Here is an 18,600-nt window from a genome sequence, read left to right on the forward strand (position 1 = left end):
TACTCGGTAACACATAATCTTAGGAATTTGGGTAGCATTGGATATAAGAACTTAAAAACTAAACTTCTAATATACAGAAACAGTACACGAACAGACATAACAGGAGATATACCTGGTGGGACCTAGAAGAAGGGCCTTCTCTGTGGTGGCTCCATCTCTCTGGAACATCATTCCCCCAGAGATTAGAATGGCCCCCTCCTTAATACTATTCTGAAAGGCACTGAAGACCTGGTTTTGCCAGCGGGCCTGGGGAACCCAGAGAGGGATGGAGCCCATCAAATGGCTTGTATGATCCGCTGTCATCGGGGTGGGGGATGGGAGTTGGTTTTTGTTTTTGTTTTTGTTTTATTTTGCTTTTCTGTTTTCCCAAATTTTGTTCAATTGTACTTTACTAATTTATTTGATTCTTTTTTTTACCTCTTATTATTTTTCATTTTTATTTTTTATTTTAAATATGATTTTACACTGTGTAAGCCACCTCGAGTCACCATGGGCAAATAGACGGCAATATAAATCAAATAAATATCACAGCCTATTTTGATTGCTTCTTTCTCTCAAACTGTCTAGAAGATGTTAGAAGGGAACATACTGCTTCCCCTTAGTGACCCTGCCCTTTCTCCTTTGGTTTTCTGACACTGCAGTGTTTTTTAGCAGAGAGGAAATGCTTTTTATTTATTGATTTAAAAATCTTTCTAAGTCACTTATGGTTAGAATAAATCCTTTCTGATGTACCAAGTAAGAATATAAAATAGGAGTTAAGCCATTACATAAAATCCAATAGAAGCATCCATATAATGTTGCTCAACTCAAGACAAGCAACAAATATCCAGGGATGGGCTTGAGCAGAGAGAGATGTCTTAAGGACAAAGCAGCCTCATTTTAATTCCCTCCAAGAATTGTCTTGTTGAGTGGATATCTGTGTGATGTCCGTTGGAATGTAAGTTGGCAGCTGTAGCTGAAATTTGAGTGGGTGTTGTGCTATCTAGCGTGCTTGCTCAACTAAGTGGGATATTTGTTTTGTTTTGATATTTGTTTTGATATTTGTTAGAACAAGTGGATGACTTCTAGATAATAACAGCAACCTGATAGTGTCTGTGCTGCCTGAAGGAACTTCACTATCTCGGCCCATTATTATGCTGACTTTGAAACTAATCAAGGAGAGAACCAGCCAGGGGTGGGATTCCTGTGCCTAGGGAAGCCTCCTTGGGGGGTGTTTTTGCTCCCAGAAAACTCCCCTGGGACTCGGGAAGGAAAAAAAATGAGCATGGGGGGCACACAGCACACCCCTGCGCTCCATTTTGGGGCCTTCAGGGCCCCCGAGAAGCCTTCTGGGAGCAAAAACATCCCTCCAGGAGGCTCCCCCGAGGCACAGGAGGGGGCGGTTTTTGCTCCCAGGAAGCTTCCCTGGGCCCTGGGAAGGCAAAAAATGGAGGGTGGGTGTGGGTTGCTGTGCCCCCTTCCATTTTTTGCCTTCCTGGGCCTCAGGGAAGGCGCCTGGGCGAAGCAGTAAGTAAGCAAGGGGAATCCCAGCATAGCTGATCATAGGAGCAGCTGATCGTCAGGAGGGAGGGAAATACCTTAAGGAGTGACTGGGCGGGGAAGAACACAGTCAGCGATGTTGGGCATGCATGATAAGGACTAACAGGGCAGGGAGGGGCAGGTGGAGAGGGGTGGGGCCAGCCAGGGGCATGATTTGCCAGTTCTCCGAACTGCGCAGAATCATAACAACCGGTTCTATAGGACCGGTCTGAACCGGAAGAATCCCACCCCCTGGAACCAACCTAGAACTAAGGAGAAATTTCCTGACAGTTAGAACAATTAATCAGTGGAACAACTTGCCTTCAGAAGTTGTGGATGCTCCAACACTGGAAGTTTTTAAGAAAGATGGACAGCCATTTGTCTGAAACGCTATAGGATTTCCTGCCTGAGCAGTGGGGTTGGACTAGAAGACCTCCAAGATCCCTTCCAACTATTCTATTCTATTCTATTCTATTCTATTCTATTCTATTCTATTCTGTTCTGTTCTGTTCTGTTCTGTTCTGTTCTGTTCCGTTCCGTTCTATTCTACTCTACTCTACTTTATTCTATTCTAGTTCTGAGATCTATTCCTAACAATGTAAATGAAACACATACATGAGAAAGTATCATTTTCAGTTCTTTGAGAATAACAGTAGCAACACCTGGAAGCTTTTAGGGGATACTGAACTGAAGTTCACACAGGAATGCTATTTTTTAAGGTGCTCGTTTCAGGTTTGTGTAAGGTGACAGGCACAATGTACTGACATGCAAGTGACAATGGCTGTTGCTAACTTTGCCTGCTCTTTGGGGGTAGGAAGAGGTAGAGAGAAGGGCTGAGGGACAGCTTCACTCCTGATGTAGAAATGGGCATGCTTCCGGTTCTGAAATCACTCACAGCTTCTGGCAGAGTTGTAAAAGAAAGATCTTCAGTTCAGGAAATCTGCTAGAAATGTGTAATTGGGCCAAGGAGGTGAGAATGACAGGCTGGCTTCACTGTCAGGGACTTGCTACCTAGCTTGATCTGTTGGGGAGGAGAAAAGGTAAAGGAATCCCTGCAGATTTTACTAGCCATTGCTGTCTCTAGGGGGCAGTGCTCATCTCTATTTCAAGGCTGTTGAGCCAGCACTGCCCAAAGACATTTCTGGGGTCCTGTTGCCAGCATGACATCATGGAGCTCTGTTACCTTCCCACCAAAGTGTTATCTATTTATCTATGCGCATTTGCATGCTTTCGAACTGCTAGGTTGGCAGAAGCTGAGGCAAGTAACGGGAGCTCCCCCCATCATGCAGTGCTCAGGTCTTGAATCTGGGCAGTTGACTTTCCAGCTGACAAAACCAGCATCTTAACCACTGAACCTTCGTGCTGCCCCTAAGGAGAAGAAAGAGGGTGGGATTTTTTTTTCACATTTCTAAGTTGCTAGTACTGATGCCATGGAATCAGGAGAGGCAAATGGAACTCTTGGGTGCCAGTAGCTTCTCTCTGGGCCTCCCAGGTTCCTTACCTGCTAGCCTCAAACATTGCTCCCATTTCCAAGAATGTTCTTGGTCCCCTTGCTGGATGTATAGAAAGCAAAACTGGTGGAAATGAAAGCCTACCCTGGGCTTCATCTGCAAATCTCTCTACTTGTCTAACAAAAAAGAGACAATTAAGTTATGTACTGAGGCAGGAAGATCTTTAGCATTAGGCGTATCCTAACCAGTGTATCTTTTGGTACAAAGTTCAAAGTTCAGTAAGAAGAGTTTATGGGGTAACAGGCGTAAATGGTACATGAGTCTTTCCTAATAGGCCATGTTCGCAATAGCATTAAGGCTTATATAACTGCTCCCTAGAGCTTTATAGCACTCTCTGGGTGGTTTACAATGTCAAAGCATTATTTGCATATTGCCTCCAACAATCTGGGTCCTCATTTTAATGACCTGAGAAGCATCCTTCTGAGTAACCTTGAGTCTCATCAGGATCAAATTCCAGGCTATGAGCAGAGTTTGCCTGCAATACTGCACTTTGACCACTGTGCTACCAGGCTCTTGTGTACCAACTCCCCACTTGGTAGCCATTTTGTGAGAGTGCTTAACAATCTGCAGCTGATATTCCAGTTGTAGCCACCCTATAGCAATTGCTGGAAAAGGGAATTGATCTTCAAAGGTTTTTAAGGTATTGAAACCAGAGGATTGTGATTAGAAAATCAAAGTCAGCAATACCCTTTTAGTTTCCCACAAAGACTAAGATGCTCATAAGTGAGAGGACTTGAATGAGTCTGAACTCTAAAATGCTAGATTAGTTTTCTCTGGTACACTCCAATCAAGACTACAAATCCTATGATTCCCACTCACACGCACCAAAATGTGTATGTGCACTCCCCAAAACAAAATTAGCTAAAAGCATAGAGAAATGTCCTCTTTTCTCATATTTTGAGTTGTTCTTTTGTCATTTTTAAAAAGATAGGGATTATTTGTCTGTCATTTACTATCTGTGGTCATTGCCTGTTTCTCAGGTGCTCCTGTACATGCTATCTTCATCCCCCAGAGGACTTCATGAACCAGCAGCTGGACAAGGATTCTCTGAAGACGGTCAAAGAGTCTCTGGATGAAAACCAGTCCTTCCCCACCTTGCCTTACAACCAGCTTTCTGCAGCTTCAGACCCTGTATCTCTCAGCGATGACCAGGAGACAGTTCTCACCCCAGAAGAGGTGGCAGAATACTTAGAACTCAGCACAGAAACTGATTGTCAAAGGTAAACATCTGCCAAACATCAAAGTTCAGTAAGGAGAGTTCAAGTTCAAACCTTTATTGCCAATGCACAACATGTGTACAATGAAATTGAATGAGCCTCCTTTGGTATATCTATCTATCATCTATCTGTCTATCTATCTATCTATCTATCTATCTATCTATCTATCTATCTATCTATCTATCTATCTATCTATCTATCTATCTATCTAATGTGAGTTTATATGAGTTTATGTGAGGACAGGCATAAATAGTCCAGAATGGGACAACTTGGTACAGCCAACTCACCATGGCCAACTCACAGTAGGGCAACTTGTGGTGGGCCAATTCAATAATTCAATTTAAATATTTAAAATAATTTTCAAATATTTTAATTTTTGTCATTCACATTTTATTTTGTCCCTCCTTTTGTATCCTTTCTTTAATGATTCTATTCTACATTTTCTTTGATATTAGTGTCCCATGGCCAATTGTCCTGTATTGAGCTGGCCATGGCAAGTTGGCCACGTCGAGTTGGCTATGCTGAGTTGGCCATGCTGAATTGTCCTAGACCCTAAACAGATTGCTCCTTGGATGATATATCCCTCATTGCGTTGAGTTTGACGCATCTTTCAGATTTAGTATTCTTCCCATGTAGCCTTTATCTAATCCTAACTTTGAATCATTCTATTTTTGCTTCAAGAGCTTGGCATATGGCAGATTTATTTTAATATATTGTTTTGCCCAATATGTTCTCTCTTTTTTTTTTTTTGCATGCTATACATTTTTGGGTTATTTTTAATTTCTAGTTACGTGCCTACATGCAGATCCATCTAATATGTGTATTTATAGTCAGGAAAAAAAATGGAGATCATGCATTAGAAACAATGAGAATGCTAAAATTGAAAACTTGGTTATTCTTTAAAATTCCCAACACAGAGTTGCATTTGAGTCAAGCTCTAACTAGCAAGCTGGATGGGAAGAGATTTAGTAAAGAAAAATGAAGAAGACATTATAAACATTTCTCCTACTCATGATTAAAACCAACTCTAGGACAGAGAAATGTCATATATTCTTTGTTTTGTGAATAGCCAGATAACTACCAGACTGGGTTATCATGTTGTCTACTTTTGACCATGTGAGAACTAGCCGTCACTGGTGGTTTTATGGGCACATTCTAGCCTACAACACTGAGATTTCTTCTTGATCTCTTGTCTATGTACATTAGGCCAGATCCACTTTTCTGAGATCAACCTACATCAATGATATGCTATCACCCAGCTCAGCATAACGTTCATGCAATAATCTTGCAAAATATAAATAAACTGAAAGAGAAATTAATAGTCCAGAGTCATCCTAGGAATGAGCATGAATTGACTCAAGATCTATAGTTGGTGCACTAATTCTTAATATTCATTGCCCATGTCCATTTCAAGGAGGTTTCCTTGGACTAGTTATGATAAAAAAAAGAATGGAACTGTATAGCAAAAACTTTTTTGCTCCCATTTCAATTTTCACAACAAAAGAATGCAGAAGTGGCCACATCCGGTCTTGTGGCTTCAGGATTATCTGTGAATATTGGCCACATCCCAGTCTGATTCTATGCCTCATTCTCTTCGCTTTGTATGTCTATGGAGATTCTCAGTCATACAGGTCATGGCTATAAATATGAGTGTTTACAACACTGTCCTTTCAGCAGTTTCAAGAAGATTCCACACCCATTTGCACTATTCAGGTGATCCTGAGAGCACAAATAAACCTCCAAGTGGCCTCAACAACTCTTAGAAAGAATGCTAATGACCAGATGATTGCAAGGAATATTTCATTCTCCACTATTCAGTCAGAACTGAAGAAGCTTCTTGGATGAGAAGTGAAATGTTTTCCAGCAAAAACAAGGGAAGTCCAACTGCCTTTTGAAAAAGCATTTTTGGGGTTTTGTCTTGTAGACAGGCAAGACTCCATGAAGATACAAAGACCTCCAAAGTATCATGGACTGTCAACTGCTAAAACAAATGTCCCATAACTGCTGCTTTGGTGGTTTGAGGACAGCTTGTTCCATAAGGCTGACTCCTTACACTTTGGTAACTGGGGCTGGGACACGAAGTAGCAGATTTTATGGGAAGCACAGTGACTCCACTGAGATAATTACAGCTCTTTTTAAAGCCTAGGCAGCCAACTGAATGTTTTCGGCAATGTTTAAAAATCTTCAGCTGGTTCTGGGTGCCAGTGACATTGCCTTCCAGTTCCAAGCCACATCTCCTCTTGAGGCATGGAAAAATGTACTAGTATACTTCTTTTGTGACTGAAGTGGCAGGATTATTTTAGTTTTGACAAATTTAAAACTCTGCCTTCTACAGGGAGAAACTAAGTGATTTCTGTGAGAGATAAAAAAAAAATCTTGTTAAAGTTGTAGCCTAAGCATTCAAAAACTATGCAGATGCCTAACTTGGCTTTATTGCAAAACACACATTTCAGTGTTTTGCTACTGCCCCTGCAAGTTAAGAGAACTACACTTACTAGAAGACTTATTATTAGTTATTGTCTTTGTGATTACCCACTCTATCTCCCACCCATAGAACAGTGTTTTTCAATCTTGGCAGTGTTAAGAGGTGTGAACTTCAACTCCCAGAATTCCCCAGTCAAAGCATGCTGGTTAGGGAATTCTGGGACTTGAAATCCACATCTCTTCAAGTTGCCGTGGTTAAGAAACACTGCCATGCAGTTTACAACTGACTTCTACACAGTTGTAAGAAATGGGCTGCTTTAATGAATTTCTCATGGATGATGGAAACTTCAGAGATAATCTTTTGGACTCGTCTGCCTGTTTATGAAGGTACAAGATGAAGCAGATACCACCATCTGAAAGTATCCATGTAGGCAGAACTGGATTTAGAAGTAACAGAGTTCTGAAGTCCATGCAATTATGAAGCCAGAGTTGGTTAGAGTTCTTGTGCTAAGTGTTCTTTCTACACTGGATGTGTGCAATCCATTTGGAATAGAAGGTCCAGAGCACCCACAAAAAAGGCGGGTACTTGATGAACCATGCTCAGAGCTCATTTTACATTAAATTACCTTACTACATTACGACCTAGAATCTCCAAAAATACAACTGGTAGATAAGAAAGTTAATACTTTATTAACATATTATTCTTATTACAAATATTACAAAAAACGGTGGCTTGGTCTCTCACCCTAAAGCCTTGAAGAATTCCACAGGCCAAGTACTGAGACACAACACAGGCAGATTAAACAAGTCTGCACCATCTTGTTTGCCCCTTTGTGTCCACGAGGATAGCTTCAGTCTTAGAAGTCCTTGTGGTTCCTCTCACCTCTGAGGTGGGCTTTCTGGAGCATTTGCCACACCTTCTTTTAATGCTAGACTGCTATTTCTGAAAACTTTTGGGCAGGATGTGGGTTGAGTGCAGCGTTTGATCTGGAGGCCATTGCATTCAGGGCTGGTGGCAAAATGTTTCCCATCCCTTAGATCTGAGCTGTGGTTATGGAGTGGTGAAAAAAACAGCAGACGGTTATTCATACATATAGATTGGTAAGGCAGGGGGAGGAGTGGATTTCGTTGCCATGCAAATGCCTCCCTGGATAACTGAAACACCCAACAATGTTTAAAACTTTTAACTTGGATTTTGAGGGATTTTTGTTAGATCTGGCATCTAGAAGCAGAAGACCTGCTAGGTCAGAATGAAAAGGGCCGGCAGCTCTTTCTTTCTACGTAGAATTTGGGGACAAATGTTCAGGAGGCTCCACTTTAGCAAAGGCCCCTACCTGTTAATGGATTCCTCTACTACATTTAAAATGAACTTACCTGTCAAAGAAAGGTAGAACTCTGTAAAACTTCCATACCTAGCTCCGTAAGTGGAGTACTATGAATGGCAAGGTCTCCTCACCAGAACGGCAAGATGATTATGCGGTGAATTAGACTGAAGTATGCAAATACTATTGCTGTTGTTCAGTTGCTAAGTTGTGTCTAACTCTTCATGACCCTGTGAACCATAGCATGTGGGGTTTGTGTGTCTCCTGGAGTTTGTCAAAATTCAAGTTCATTGTGTGGATGACAATATCTAATAATGGCACTATCTAATCTTCTAATCATCTCATCCTCCCTTTCCCCTTTTGCCTTCAATCTTTCCCAACACCAGGGTCTTTTCCAATGAGAGAAATATTGAGAAGTATTCAACCATGGATTATCCCAGAAATTAGGGTCAGAATGTTAGCGGAATACAATATGTATGTTCTTATTTTGTTCATTAGTTATGCGAGGCCTTTGTTGTTGTATGTTGCTCATCCTTTTAATTGCATTTTTTGTTTTGTTCTATAGAGTTTTATCATACCGTTTTTTTTCCTTCTGTCTTGATGACCAGTTATTTATTTAAGAAGGGCAGTCCCATACATTTTCTAAATAAAGAAATGAAGAACAACGTGTCCTTGTTTAAGTGGCATCCATCTTGTTAATTTAACGTTTTCAGTGACCTTGTATTTTAACTGAGCTGATGAAGAATCCAGACACGAGAACTCACACAGTTGCTAGCCAAAACAGCCCTCTATAATATTGGTTTTCCTTTCTGGGTCTCTGTAGCTGAGCCAGCAGTTTCACCTACATTTCTCCTTTCTTCAGAAAACAGCTACGTTATTTCTGTTGAGGTCTGTGGCCAGTCTCTACCACAGGACTATTTGCATTTGCTTAAGACAGTGTTTTCCAAACACGTCAACTAGAAGATGCATGGATTTCAACTCCCAGAATTCCCTAGTCAGCTGGCTGGAGAATTCTGGGAGTTGAAGTCCACATATTTTCCAGTTAATTAACATGGGCTTATGAGGCCATGCGTGCTTAGTAGAAGTTATATTTAGTAGAAGTTAGGTTACATTTCCTCTCCTACCAATAACGAGTAAAGAAATCAACAACAAAATGAAGATAGTTAAGCAGACAATATAATAAAAATCATTATTTTTCCAATAAGACTTAAGGACAACATTACTTGGGAGAGTTTGCTCCCATGATCCATCACAAAAAGGGGAAAAAAGATTTTATCCATGAAATACTTAAGGTAGGAAAACAGTTTTTTAATGGCATGAGTTTTGAGCAATGTATGTTGGTGGAAAGACTTGGTATGGATAGTATAAATAATAGGAGTAGAGATAGCCAGTAACCTTTAAGCACTGTAATGTGCTGTTGTCTGTTTCATTCCATTTTTGTAGATAAGCAACACACACACACACCCCTCATGCATTCAGTTCAGCTGGGTTTACATGGGAGAAAATGACTGGGCATTTTGATGGGAGACAGGCGCACAATGGATTTTCTTTTATTTTCTGCTGTTTAATCCTTGGAGTTATGACAGAATGAATCCAAACAACTCATCACATGGAGTGATGTGTGTTTCTTCTTCACCACTGAAGAAATGAAATGGGAAGGAAATGGGAAGGAAGAGATGGTTCCATCGGCTTCCCTTCACTACTGCACCCCTTACCCTATCTGAAACTGGTGTGTGTGTGTGTGTGTGTGTGTGTGTGTGTGAGATCCTTTTGATTGACAACATCAGAACTGGTGGTGGAAAAGCTGTAAGAAAGAGGAACAATAGAGAAATCCTCTTTTACCAGTGATGACCACTATATGGCAGCCATATGGGCACACACCATGGACACACACACAACTATAATATTTCCAGGCTGAAATCTGTCCTCTAATTTGGCTACCCTCCTTTGAAAATGACTATGGAGATTATCACTCATCCAGGCCATGGTTGTCCCAAAGGTACTTTTTCCAGAAGGCAACTGGACTGTCTTGGTTTTTTCCCTTGAAAATGTTTCGCTTTTCATCCATGAAGTTTCTTCAGTTCTGACTGAATAGAGGGAAGCTTTTGTTTTTCTGATGCATTTACAGGATGCTTTTATTTATGTTATGTTATGTTGTTATGTTGTTATGTTATGTTAGGTTAGGTTAGGTTAGGTTAGGTTAGGTTAGGTTAGGTTAGGTTAGGTTAGGCTAGGCTATGTTATGTTATGTTATATGTTATGTTATGTATCTTGATGCAGTGGTATTACAATACAGTGCATTTTTTTCTTTTGACCCTAATTAATTGGTTTTTTTGTTTTATATGCTGATTTGTGACCAGATTAAAAATGGAATGATTGAAGTTTGAGCTCAGGTTGCCGCAAGGATGAAAATTAGCAATTCTCCTCTCACCATTCGCTGCAGGCCCAATCACGACCCATTTGCCATTTTTAGAAACTGTAATCAATGCCAAAACACTTTTAGTGCCTTTGCTCATCGGATGCTGAACTGTTTGTCCTAATTTTGTTCATTTGCTACTGCAGCTGTTATAGCTGTTGCTATTATGGTTTGTCACACAGTCAGCCAGATGTTTAGACTGGATTTGGTATTTTTATCCATCTATCGAGTTCTCCCCAAGGACCCAAGAAAGGAAATGTTGCTGTTTGGTATTGGTGTTCAAAGGTATTGTGGCAGGATGTAAGCTGTTCTAAGTAAAGCTGCCTTTTGTAATTGACTGATGATGATTTTGTCAATGTCACTTATAGTGTTCAAGAGGCACTCCAGTTATTTTTGGATTTTGCTTTGTTCATTAGCTGCAGCAGTTGTTGTAGCTGCCATGGTGGAGCAGTCGTTAGAGTGCAGTACTGCAGGTTAACTCTGCTCACTGCCAAGAGTTTGATTCTGACCGCTCAAGGTTGACTCAGCCTTCCATTCTTCTGAGGTCACTAAAATGAGGACTCAGATTGTTGGGGCAATATGCTGACTCTATAAACTATATGCAATAGAATTCCCTATGCTACTAGGCTCAAAATTCTTGGTTTGGATAATTTAGGACTGTGTCACTTGCAGTCAGAGCTAGGTATTGCATACAAAATTATATGTAGTAATGTTTTACCTATAAATGACTTTTTTTTGTTTTAATCGCAATAATACATGCGCTAACAACTGCTTTAAACTCAATGTAAATCATTCTAAACTTGACTGGAAAATAATATGACTTCTGTAATAGAATTGTCAAAGTCTGGGATGCTCTACCTGATTCAGTTGTCTCAGCTACAAATTTTCACAGTTTCGGTCACAAATTGACTTCCGTGGACCTTACTTCATGCTTAAGTGGTCAGTAAAGGGGGCATGCTAAGTGCACTAACGTGCCTATCGTCCCTGTCATTGTATTTTTATTCTTTTATTCTTGTTCTCATTTATGTTTGACAAATTCCAATAAATAAATAAATAAACTGGTTAGAGAGGGCTGTAAAACATTATGAAGCAGTGTATAAGTCTAACAGCTATTGCTATTGCAGCTGTTACTACTATTATCATTATTATTCAGGTTCTAACACCAGCATGGTCCTCTCTCTCTTTCAAGGGAGCCAGATGACAGTGACTCAACCACTTCCCACATCCTCTTTCCATCTCATAGCTATGGCTATATCTGTGGTCCTCTGGCCATTGAGCTGCTGGAAAATGATGTGCTGGATGAAGATGAGGATCCCAACATGGTGGAAGGTCCCTGTTCATCCACCAAATTCTTCCGCAGTTCCTGCCAAACTCCATCATCCAGCCTGAGTGAAGACGAGGCATCCCTAGGAGGCTCCCTGGTGAATGGCTGGGGATCTGTTTCAGAGGACAATGGCACCAGCACTCGCTGCAGCCTGGTCAGCTCTTCAGATGGTTCCTTCCTGTTGGATGCCAACTTTGCTCAAGCCCTGGCAGTGGCAGTGGACAGTTTCTGCTTTGGGTTGGCAAAGAAGGAAATTGACAGACCTTTGACAGGTAATGGCATCTGGTCCTTCCCTTCGTCATGTAGGATGGAACCTCAAACTATGTTTGGATGTTATCTGTGCTCCATTATAGGGCAAGAGAAATATACCTTCATTGCAAAGACAGTGAGTCTATGGAGAAGGCCTCCTTGGTCATCTGGGATTCCAGAATGCCTTCAAGCACGGTTCCAGTTCAAACTCTAATCATAGCTTTCAGCTTTTAATTTTACACTGTGCTAATTGTGTGCCTAAGAAACAAACTTCTGTTTCCTATTTTAATTCCAGTAGGTTTAAGAATTACTTTTCTACTTCTCTTGGTGATATTCTTAAGCTGACATTATTGTTGGAGATGAGGAAGGATGCTTCTCCAGAGTGGTTTGCTATTACCCATCCTCCAACTCTCTGCAGTTTCCTATATCTAAAACAAACACAGAAAAAAAAATCTGCAAAACAAAAAAAAACTATGAAAAGGCCAGTAATAATAATGTTTTTTCTTTTTTTTAAAATGAAGGTATAAAAAACCAGGGTGGTAAATTAACCATCGAAAAACAGAATGTTTCATTTCTAGTCCATTTTACTGCTAAATGTGAGAATAGCAAATTCCAGTCATAAGAAATTCACCGACATTCTCTTTTCCTTTGAAAGAAATGTCAAAAGCAAGCTCACTTTCATCTAATGGATGAGAACCAGTAGAAAACATTTTCAGAAGTTTTCTGAATGGCGTTCATTTCCCCCCCCCCCAAAGAAGTTAAAAGTACTAGAAAACAAGAGCAGAATGTAGAATCCGAGAAAAGCTTGATAGAAGGCCACTTAATTTGCATCCAGAGGGATCTGAGAAAAATCTCTTGCCTAAAACTCTGAAGAATCATTATCTGTCAGGCACACCAATATTAGGATAAAGGAACCCAGTAGAAAACAAGTTTTCTGTCTTCCTGCCCAGCATGAATAATTGAGGCTGGATGATGAACAGATATAGCAAGGCAAATGATTTCTCTTGTGCTATAAAAGCTGAAGATTTGCAACTTGCTGAGAAGTAAAACATTCCAATGCACTTTAGTTCGGCTCAGTTCAATAACATTGACATCCTTACCAGTTGTTTTAAAATCATTCATTGTTAGTTAATTTAGTGGCCAAGATGTTTGCAGGTAAAACCAGGGCCTTTTCCCTCCCTGGCAGTTGAAAAATGCTATATGTTCCCTTGGCATCCTCAAGGAGGGTCTGTGGGGCAGCGAAATTCAGCCACAGAGTGGGTTTGTGTGTGTGCTCTAGAAAGGACAGAATATTTGATTTATATGGTACCAGAAGATATTCTGTTCAGGTTTGAGCACTTCCATTCATTGTCTGTTCCTGATAATCATGTAGGCAGCCAGAAAAGCAGAACTTGATTTATCACTGCAGTAATTCTCTGTTGCTGTTTTGCTTTGGGTTTTTTCCCCTCTCCTTCTACACATTTTGAGAGAGCTGAACATGCCAAAATTGATGGTGCAAGCAAGGAAGCAAAAAATTGTGGGGGCAAATTCAGAAGAAGGAGAAGGAGAAGAAGGAGCAAAAAAGGCTCCCAGACACAAATATGCAGTCCTGGAACAAAACAGCCAGATGGCTGCCCCCAATGTTCCTTCCCTCAAAGGCAAAGACGAGATTTCCACCTTCTCTAATTGATTCTTTTGAAGCTTTCCCAAGCTCTGTCAGTTTCTCAGCCAGATCCCTCTTTGTCATCCAGAGTTAAGCTGCTTGATCCTTACAGTCCTCTCTATCTCACAACCAGATTCCCATATTTTGTCTTCCAGTCCCTGCAGTGCAAAACACCAAGGGATTTATTTGGAATCAGGGCACCTTGAAATTTCCAAGGGGAAAATGAGGGGTTTCAGCCTTTGAATGTCTCTTCTTTATCTAGCACCACTTTACACAAAGTATCGCCTGAAATAGCTGCATTTCCAGAAGACTTTAGATCATTCTATTCTTCAATCCATTACAATTTCAGGGGTTCCATTTTAGTCTCTTTTGCCTTGTTGCCTCCATATCTTTGTAACTTGAGAAATAACTGGGCAAATATTAAGTTAACTTTCCTAAAATCACCTTTCCCTGAAAACACAAATGTGCATGCTTTCTTCCTGCTGGGCCAAGAACTGTGCTGCAAATTGCAGAAAAGTGCACCATTATCTTCCCATCTATATATTAACAATGGATTGGTTCACATGTTTGCACACAGTGCAAACAAAGGAAAATGAAACAAATAATAATAATAATACATGATGGCATCCAATTGGTGTTCAGCTGTAGCCATCAGCGGAATGGAAGCATGAATTGAAAGCCTTGGGCATCTGTAATTTGCTAGCTATAAATTAATTGTGACTTGAATTTTACCCTGTTGATCATTTCCTTGAAATGCACACATATATCCATTTGGAATCCATTATAGATACTCAAGGTACTTTGCAGTTGTGGTTGTTGTTTTTCTCTTCTGCCTTTTTGCAGGCATAAATGTATGTTCTGCATGAAACGCTCCTTAGAAACAGAGGAACTATTTGTGGTCACCCAAAATATTCCATGTACTTAGCTCTTCCCCCATTCCAGGAATTAGTCCAAGAATCCTAGTCAACCTTGTAAATTAGTTAGAGTGTTCTAAAGCTTCTCTGGCTGGGAATGCTGGGGTTTGAAGTCCTGAGGTCACTGGATTGTTGAAGGCTAAACAAAATAGTGCCTATTTCTGTACACACCATGTGTTTCCCCTGGGTGCACTTATGCAGACAGTTGAAGCTTTGCCTGAGCTATAATGGGCAATTATAGTTATTTGTTGCTTTTATGTCCTTCAGTAGCTCAAGGTGGTGGACATACTAATTTTGCACTTCCAATAACCCAGGGAAGCTGCCTGAGCTGAGAGATAGCAGCATCTTCTCAATCAATCCATAAGCTTCATGGCGGAGAGAGGATTTGGCTCTCTCGGTCCTAATCCAAATGACATGGCTTCACATCACAGTTCTCCCAATATGCTGGGATTCTTGGAAGCTCCACTTCTTCTGATGCATAGGTGGTGAACATGTGCCTGTTCTCTTCTCTCCTGCAGATTTTTTGCCTCCTGCATCTCCTCTGGATGGCCTCCTGCATCCTCAGGCTCTCACAAAGAGCTCAGAAGAAGTGCAACAGAAGCTTGGATCACAGCCCCTTCCTGTGTGGGAATGGAGCACTGATTGGGTGGAGGAGATGGAAGCTAAGTATATGCAACCAGCTGAGAACTGGGAGGCTGCTGTTATGCCAGGAAAAGGCAGGATAGCTGCACCAGAAGAAGCCCAGCTGGTCCCTACTTTTATACAACAGGGAACGAATGACAAGTGTTGTTGCTCCAAGGTGGAGGGCCACCTACCAGGAATGCTAAAGTAGTAGCTGTCCTGCTTTGTTTGGAGTTTGGTGTTTAGAATTTGATGAATTTTGAATTCTTTTTCAGTGCTAAGAGTCTAATTCAGGAAAGCTGTGGTCCCTGCTAATCATCTGTAGAAATGAACAACTCACCTAATTTCATCTTTTTAGAAGAGGAAAATGCTTATGTTTTTTTCCATCCCTTTTTTGATTTGATTTTTAAAAGAAACCAGACTCAATTTTCACCCATCTTCCCTGGGCAAATCCAGGTAACATTTCTTGGAGTGGAAAAGAATAAGTTGTACTGCCTACTCTCAAAATTGAGGAACTGGTCAGAAAGCAACTCTGATTCAGGATTGACGTCACTTGGATTTGGACCAGGACTTTAAAAATGGTGCATGTTTTCTTTCGCATTCAGACTGGTGCTAAAGACATGGTGTCCAGGTGAGATTGCAGATGGGGAAATATCAGTTGGATTGACCAGGCAAATATTACTTTAAGGCCAAGGTCAGTTGGAAGGAAACTCGAGGCCCAGGAGAAGGAAATTCTAAATCCAGACAAAGTAGGGTGTGCTTAGGTCTCTAACATACCTAGATAACAAATAGCAGAATTGCATTTTTTTTTTGCTTTGTCACTACTTTATTTATAGGATGGGGCACCTAGCAAATGTTCTGCAAGTGGTTAGTGGGACATAGGAGGTTTTGAAGCTTTGAAAACCTTTTCAGTTAAAAGGATGATGGCTGCTGAGGTTTCAAACTCATGCCAAGCTGTGATTTAGCAAGCTGCTGTACCTGTCAACTCCCCCCACCATTTCTTCTGTTGCAAAAGGCACATGAGTTTGGTTGGTCAGGTGCAACAGGTTCATTTTACCTGACCCACTTCTGCCATGTTGCACTTGGGACCCACTGAAATAGGTTACGCTGAACAATGTTTTATTCATTATCATTCCTGGGGGGCTTTGTTTTTTTGTGTTGGGTAGTTTTGCTCAAAGTCATCTGATTTTGAAGGAGGGAACTTTACTTTTCTTGTCCCTTCTGCTTGTGTGAGTGTCTGGGAGTCCAAATAACCAAAGACTCAATGAATGTCATCCCAAACCTGCAGCTCTCGGCTGCTTCAAGTTTATAACGAATGGAGATGGAGGAGGGAAGAAAGACCTATTGATTTCCAATGCTGCAACTGACTGATGGGGGCCTTTCAACCTCCCACACCTTTGCGCCTCAGTGAGCAGGCAAGAGAGATTCAATTAGTTGAATGCCTTGTCTGATGGAAATATCTAGCCCGGCCTTTGCTCTCTGCCATCCTCACTTTGGATCATCACTTTGGCATTAGAAGGATGGCTGCTTTTCAGCTGCATTCTAACATTCCATAAAATAGAGTTGAAGGATGCTTTATAGACCAGAGCAAATGACTCAACCACAGGCACTGCCTGCCAGGATAGAGCCAAAGACCATTCGAAGACCATTTGATTCACCATTTTGTGTCCCACAAGGCCAGCCAGATCAATTCAAGAGCCTAGCAAGCATCAACAGGAGGAAAATTGCTCACTTCTCTTGTGTTACTCCCCAATAGATGGGATTTAAGATCTGCTTTTTTTGAGTTAGTAAGCATCCGTTAAGTCCAATAACTTTTGGTAGCCCTTAAATGAAATGAATTTGGCAATGCCCGTGATAATGAATTCTGTAATTCAGCCTTGTTTTGAATGTAGACATGATTTCAGAAGCAGCTTTGTGAGGCCCAGTATCCCTCAAAAAGGAGGCATTAGGTAACCTTGTTTGTTCATGCAATGAAATGACTGGGTTATTAGTAAAGAACATTTCTAATAATACTATTATCAGAGCAAGAAGGGTGGTAGCTCAGTGATAAAGCATATACTCTGTGTGTCAATGATCCAGAGTTCAGGTGTTAGTTCATGTAGGATTGAGGAAGACTCCAATTGAATCTTTGGTGAGCTTCTTCCAATTATTATAAACCAGGATTTTCAATCCTCTCCAAATGTATTGAGAGTACAATTCTCTAAGATTTGGTAATAATGATGTCAATACTTTCCTTTTTCCCAATTTTTTTTGTGTGTGTGAATCCTGGATTTTGGTCTTGACATGTATGTTGGATACCACCAGTAAAAAGAGACATAAATTGAAAAGTGTTTGCTCCCATTTCTATACTAAAGCAACCACTCTTTTCGTTAGCTGTGTTGTAAATCTTGAACATGCATCTTCTGATGTCGCAGGTAGAATGATTCAAAGGTCTGATCCATCTATTCCTAACCTGATGCTGCAGCAAAAAGCTATGGTGATACTGAGAGCAGAAGAGCATTGACCAATTAAAATGCTGTCAACTTTTAAAGACTGACCCTTTTCATGACAATCAAAAGGATGCTTCCTCTTGAACTGAACCATTTCAATGTTCAAGGTTGCAAAGTTTTATTCTTGCTTAGCTGAGAAAAGATGCATTTCTAAGCAGGAGATCCTATTCATCAACAAATGCCAGATCAATCTATAATAACCCTACTGGAGATAAAGGGATGTTTTTCTGCATTTCAGCCAAGTTCCCAGATCCATTATTTCAATTGTTATAGGACTATTTCTTCTGCTGTTATACCAGGGAGCTAGAATAAAAAAAAAAGTTTTCTAAGTTTTTAGATTTCTCCCATCCCATCTCCAAATCCATTAATAGTGAATGTGATGATGATGATTTCCAGGACCCAAGCGTCCAACTCTTATCAATTACACAGACTGGATGTTGTCCAGTTTGTTTTGGTTAGTCTCCTGGAGTGCACCCTGGGTCAGAAACCTTTAGGAGAGCAGTAATAGCATTGCACAAGACATGACTAATAGTGGGATAAGTGTTTTTTGAAGGTGTTCAAAAGCCAGAGTTTTTCACTACATTGGCATCCTTGACGTTCCTTATTGGAATCAGAGTCCTGTAAATGCATTCTCTTGCTGGCCTGTTAAGTTTCATCAACATGGATTGACACGTGTCCTCCTTTCTTCACAATTATTGAGCTTATTCCTTTGGACTGTTTAGTACGTCATCTTGATTGTATTGAAGGATACATTTTGGATCAACCTCTTCCATGAATGGTGCCCACTGACTCCACGTCAAAGGCCTTGCATGGTAGTGAGGGTTTTGGAAACTTTTCACCAGCCTCCTCCCAACAGTTCTAGTATAATATTATTTATAGGGTGAACAGAAGATGTAATCAGTCTACATCACATCTGGTTTACTAGTTTGGTGATTAGCTGGAATGACCACACA

The 18,600-nt window shown here is 40.7% G+C and overlaps 1 protein-coding gene across 2 annotated transcripts in view; it reads left to right on the forward strand.

The window, feature by feature from the left end:
- ROBO4 (roundabout guidance receptor 4) overlaps window positions 1-17,485 on the forward strand; it is a 72,537-nt gene extending 55,052 nt beyond the window's left edge. For both annotated transcript variants that reach the window (XM_087939007.1, XM_026718034.2), the window contains exons 17-19: window positions 4,010-4,249; window positions 11,598-12,004; window positions 15,056-17,485. In XM_087939007.1, coding sequence (XP_087795133.1) covers window positions 4,010-4,249; window positions 11,598-12,004; window positions 15,056-15,369 — 961 coding nt within the window. In that variant the 3' untranslated portion in view covers window positions 15,370-17,485. The remainder of the gene's footprint in view (window positions 1-4,009; window positions 4,250-11,597; window positions 12,005-15,055) is intronic.
- The last annotated feature ends 1,115 nt before the right edge of the window (window positions 17,486-18,600 follow it).

This window comes from Pseudonaja textilis, chromosome 9, assembly GCF_049901715.1.
Source record: "Pseudonaja textilis isolate UNSWEBS1 chromosome 9, rPseTex1.2, whole genome shotgun sequence".
Taxonomy (NCBI): Eukaryota; Metazoa; Chordata; class Lepidosauria; order Squamata; family Elapidae; genus Pseudonaja; species Pseudonaja textilis.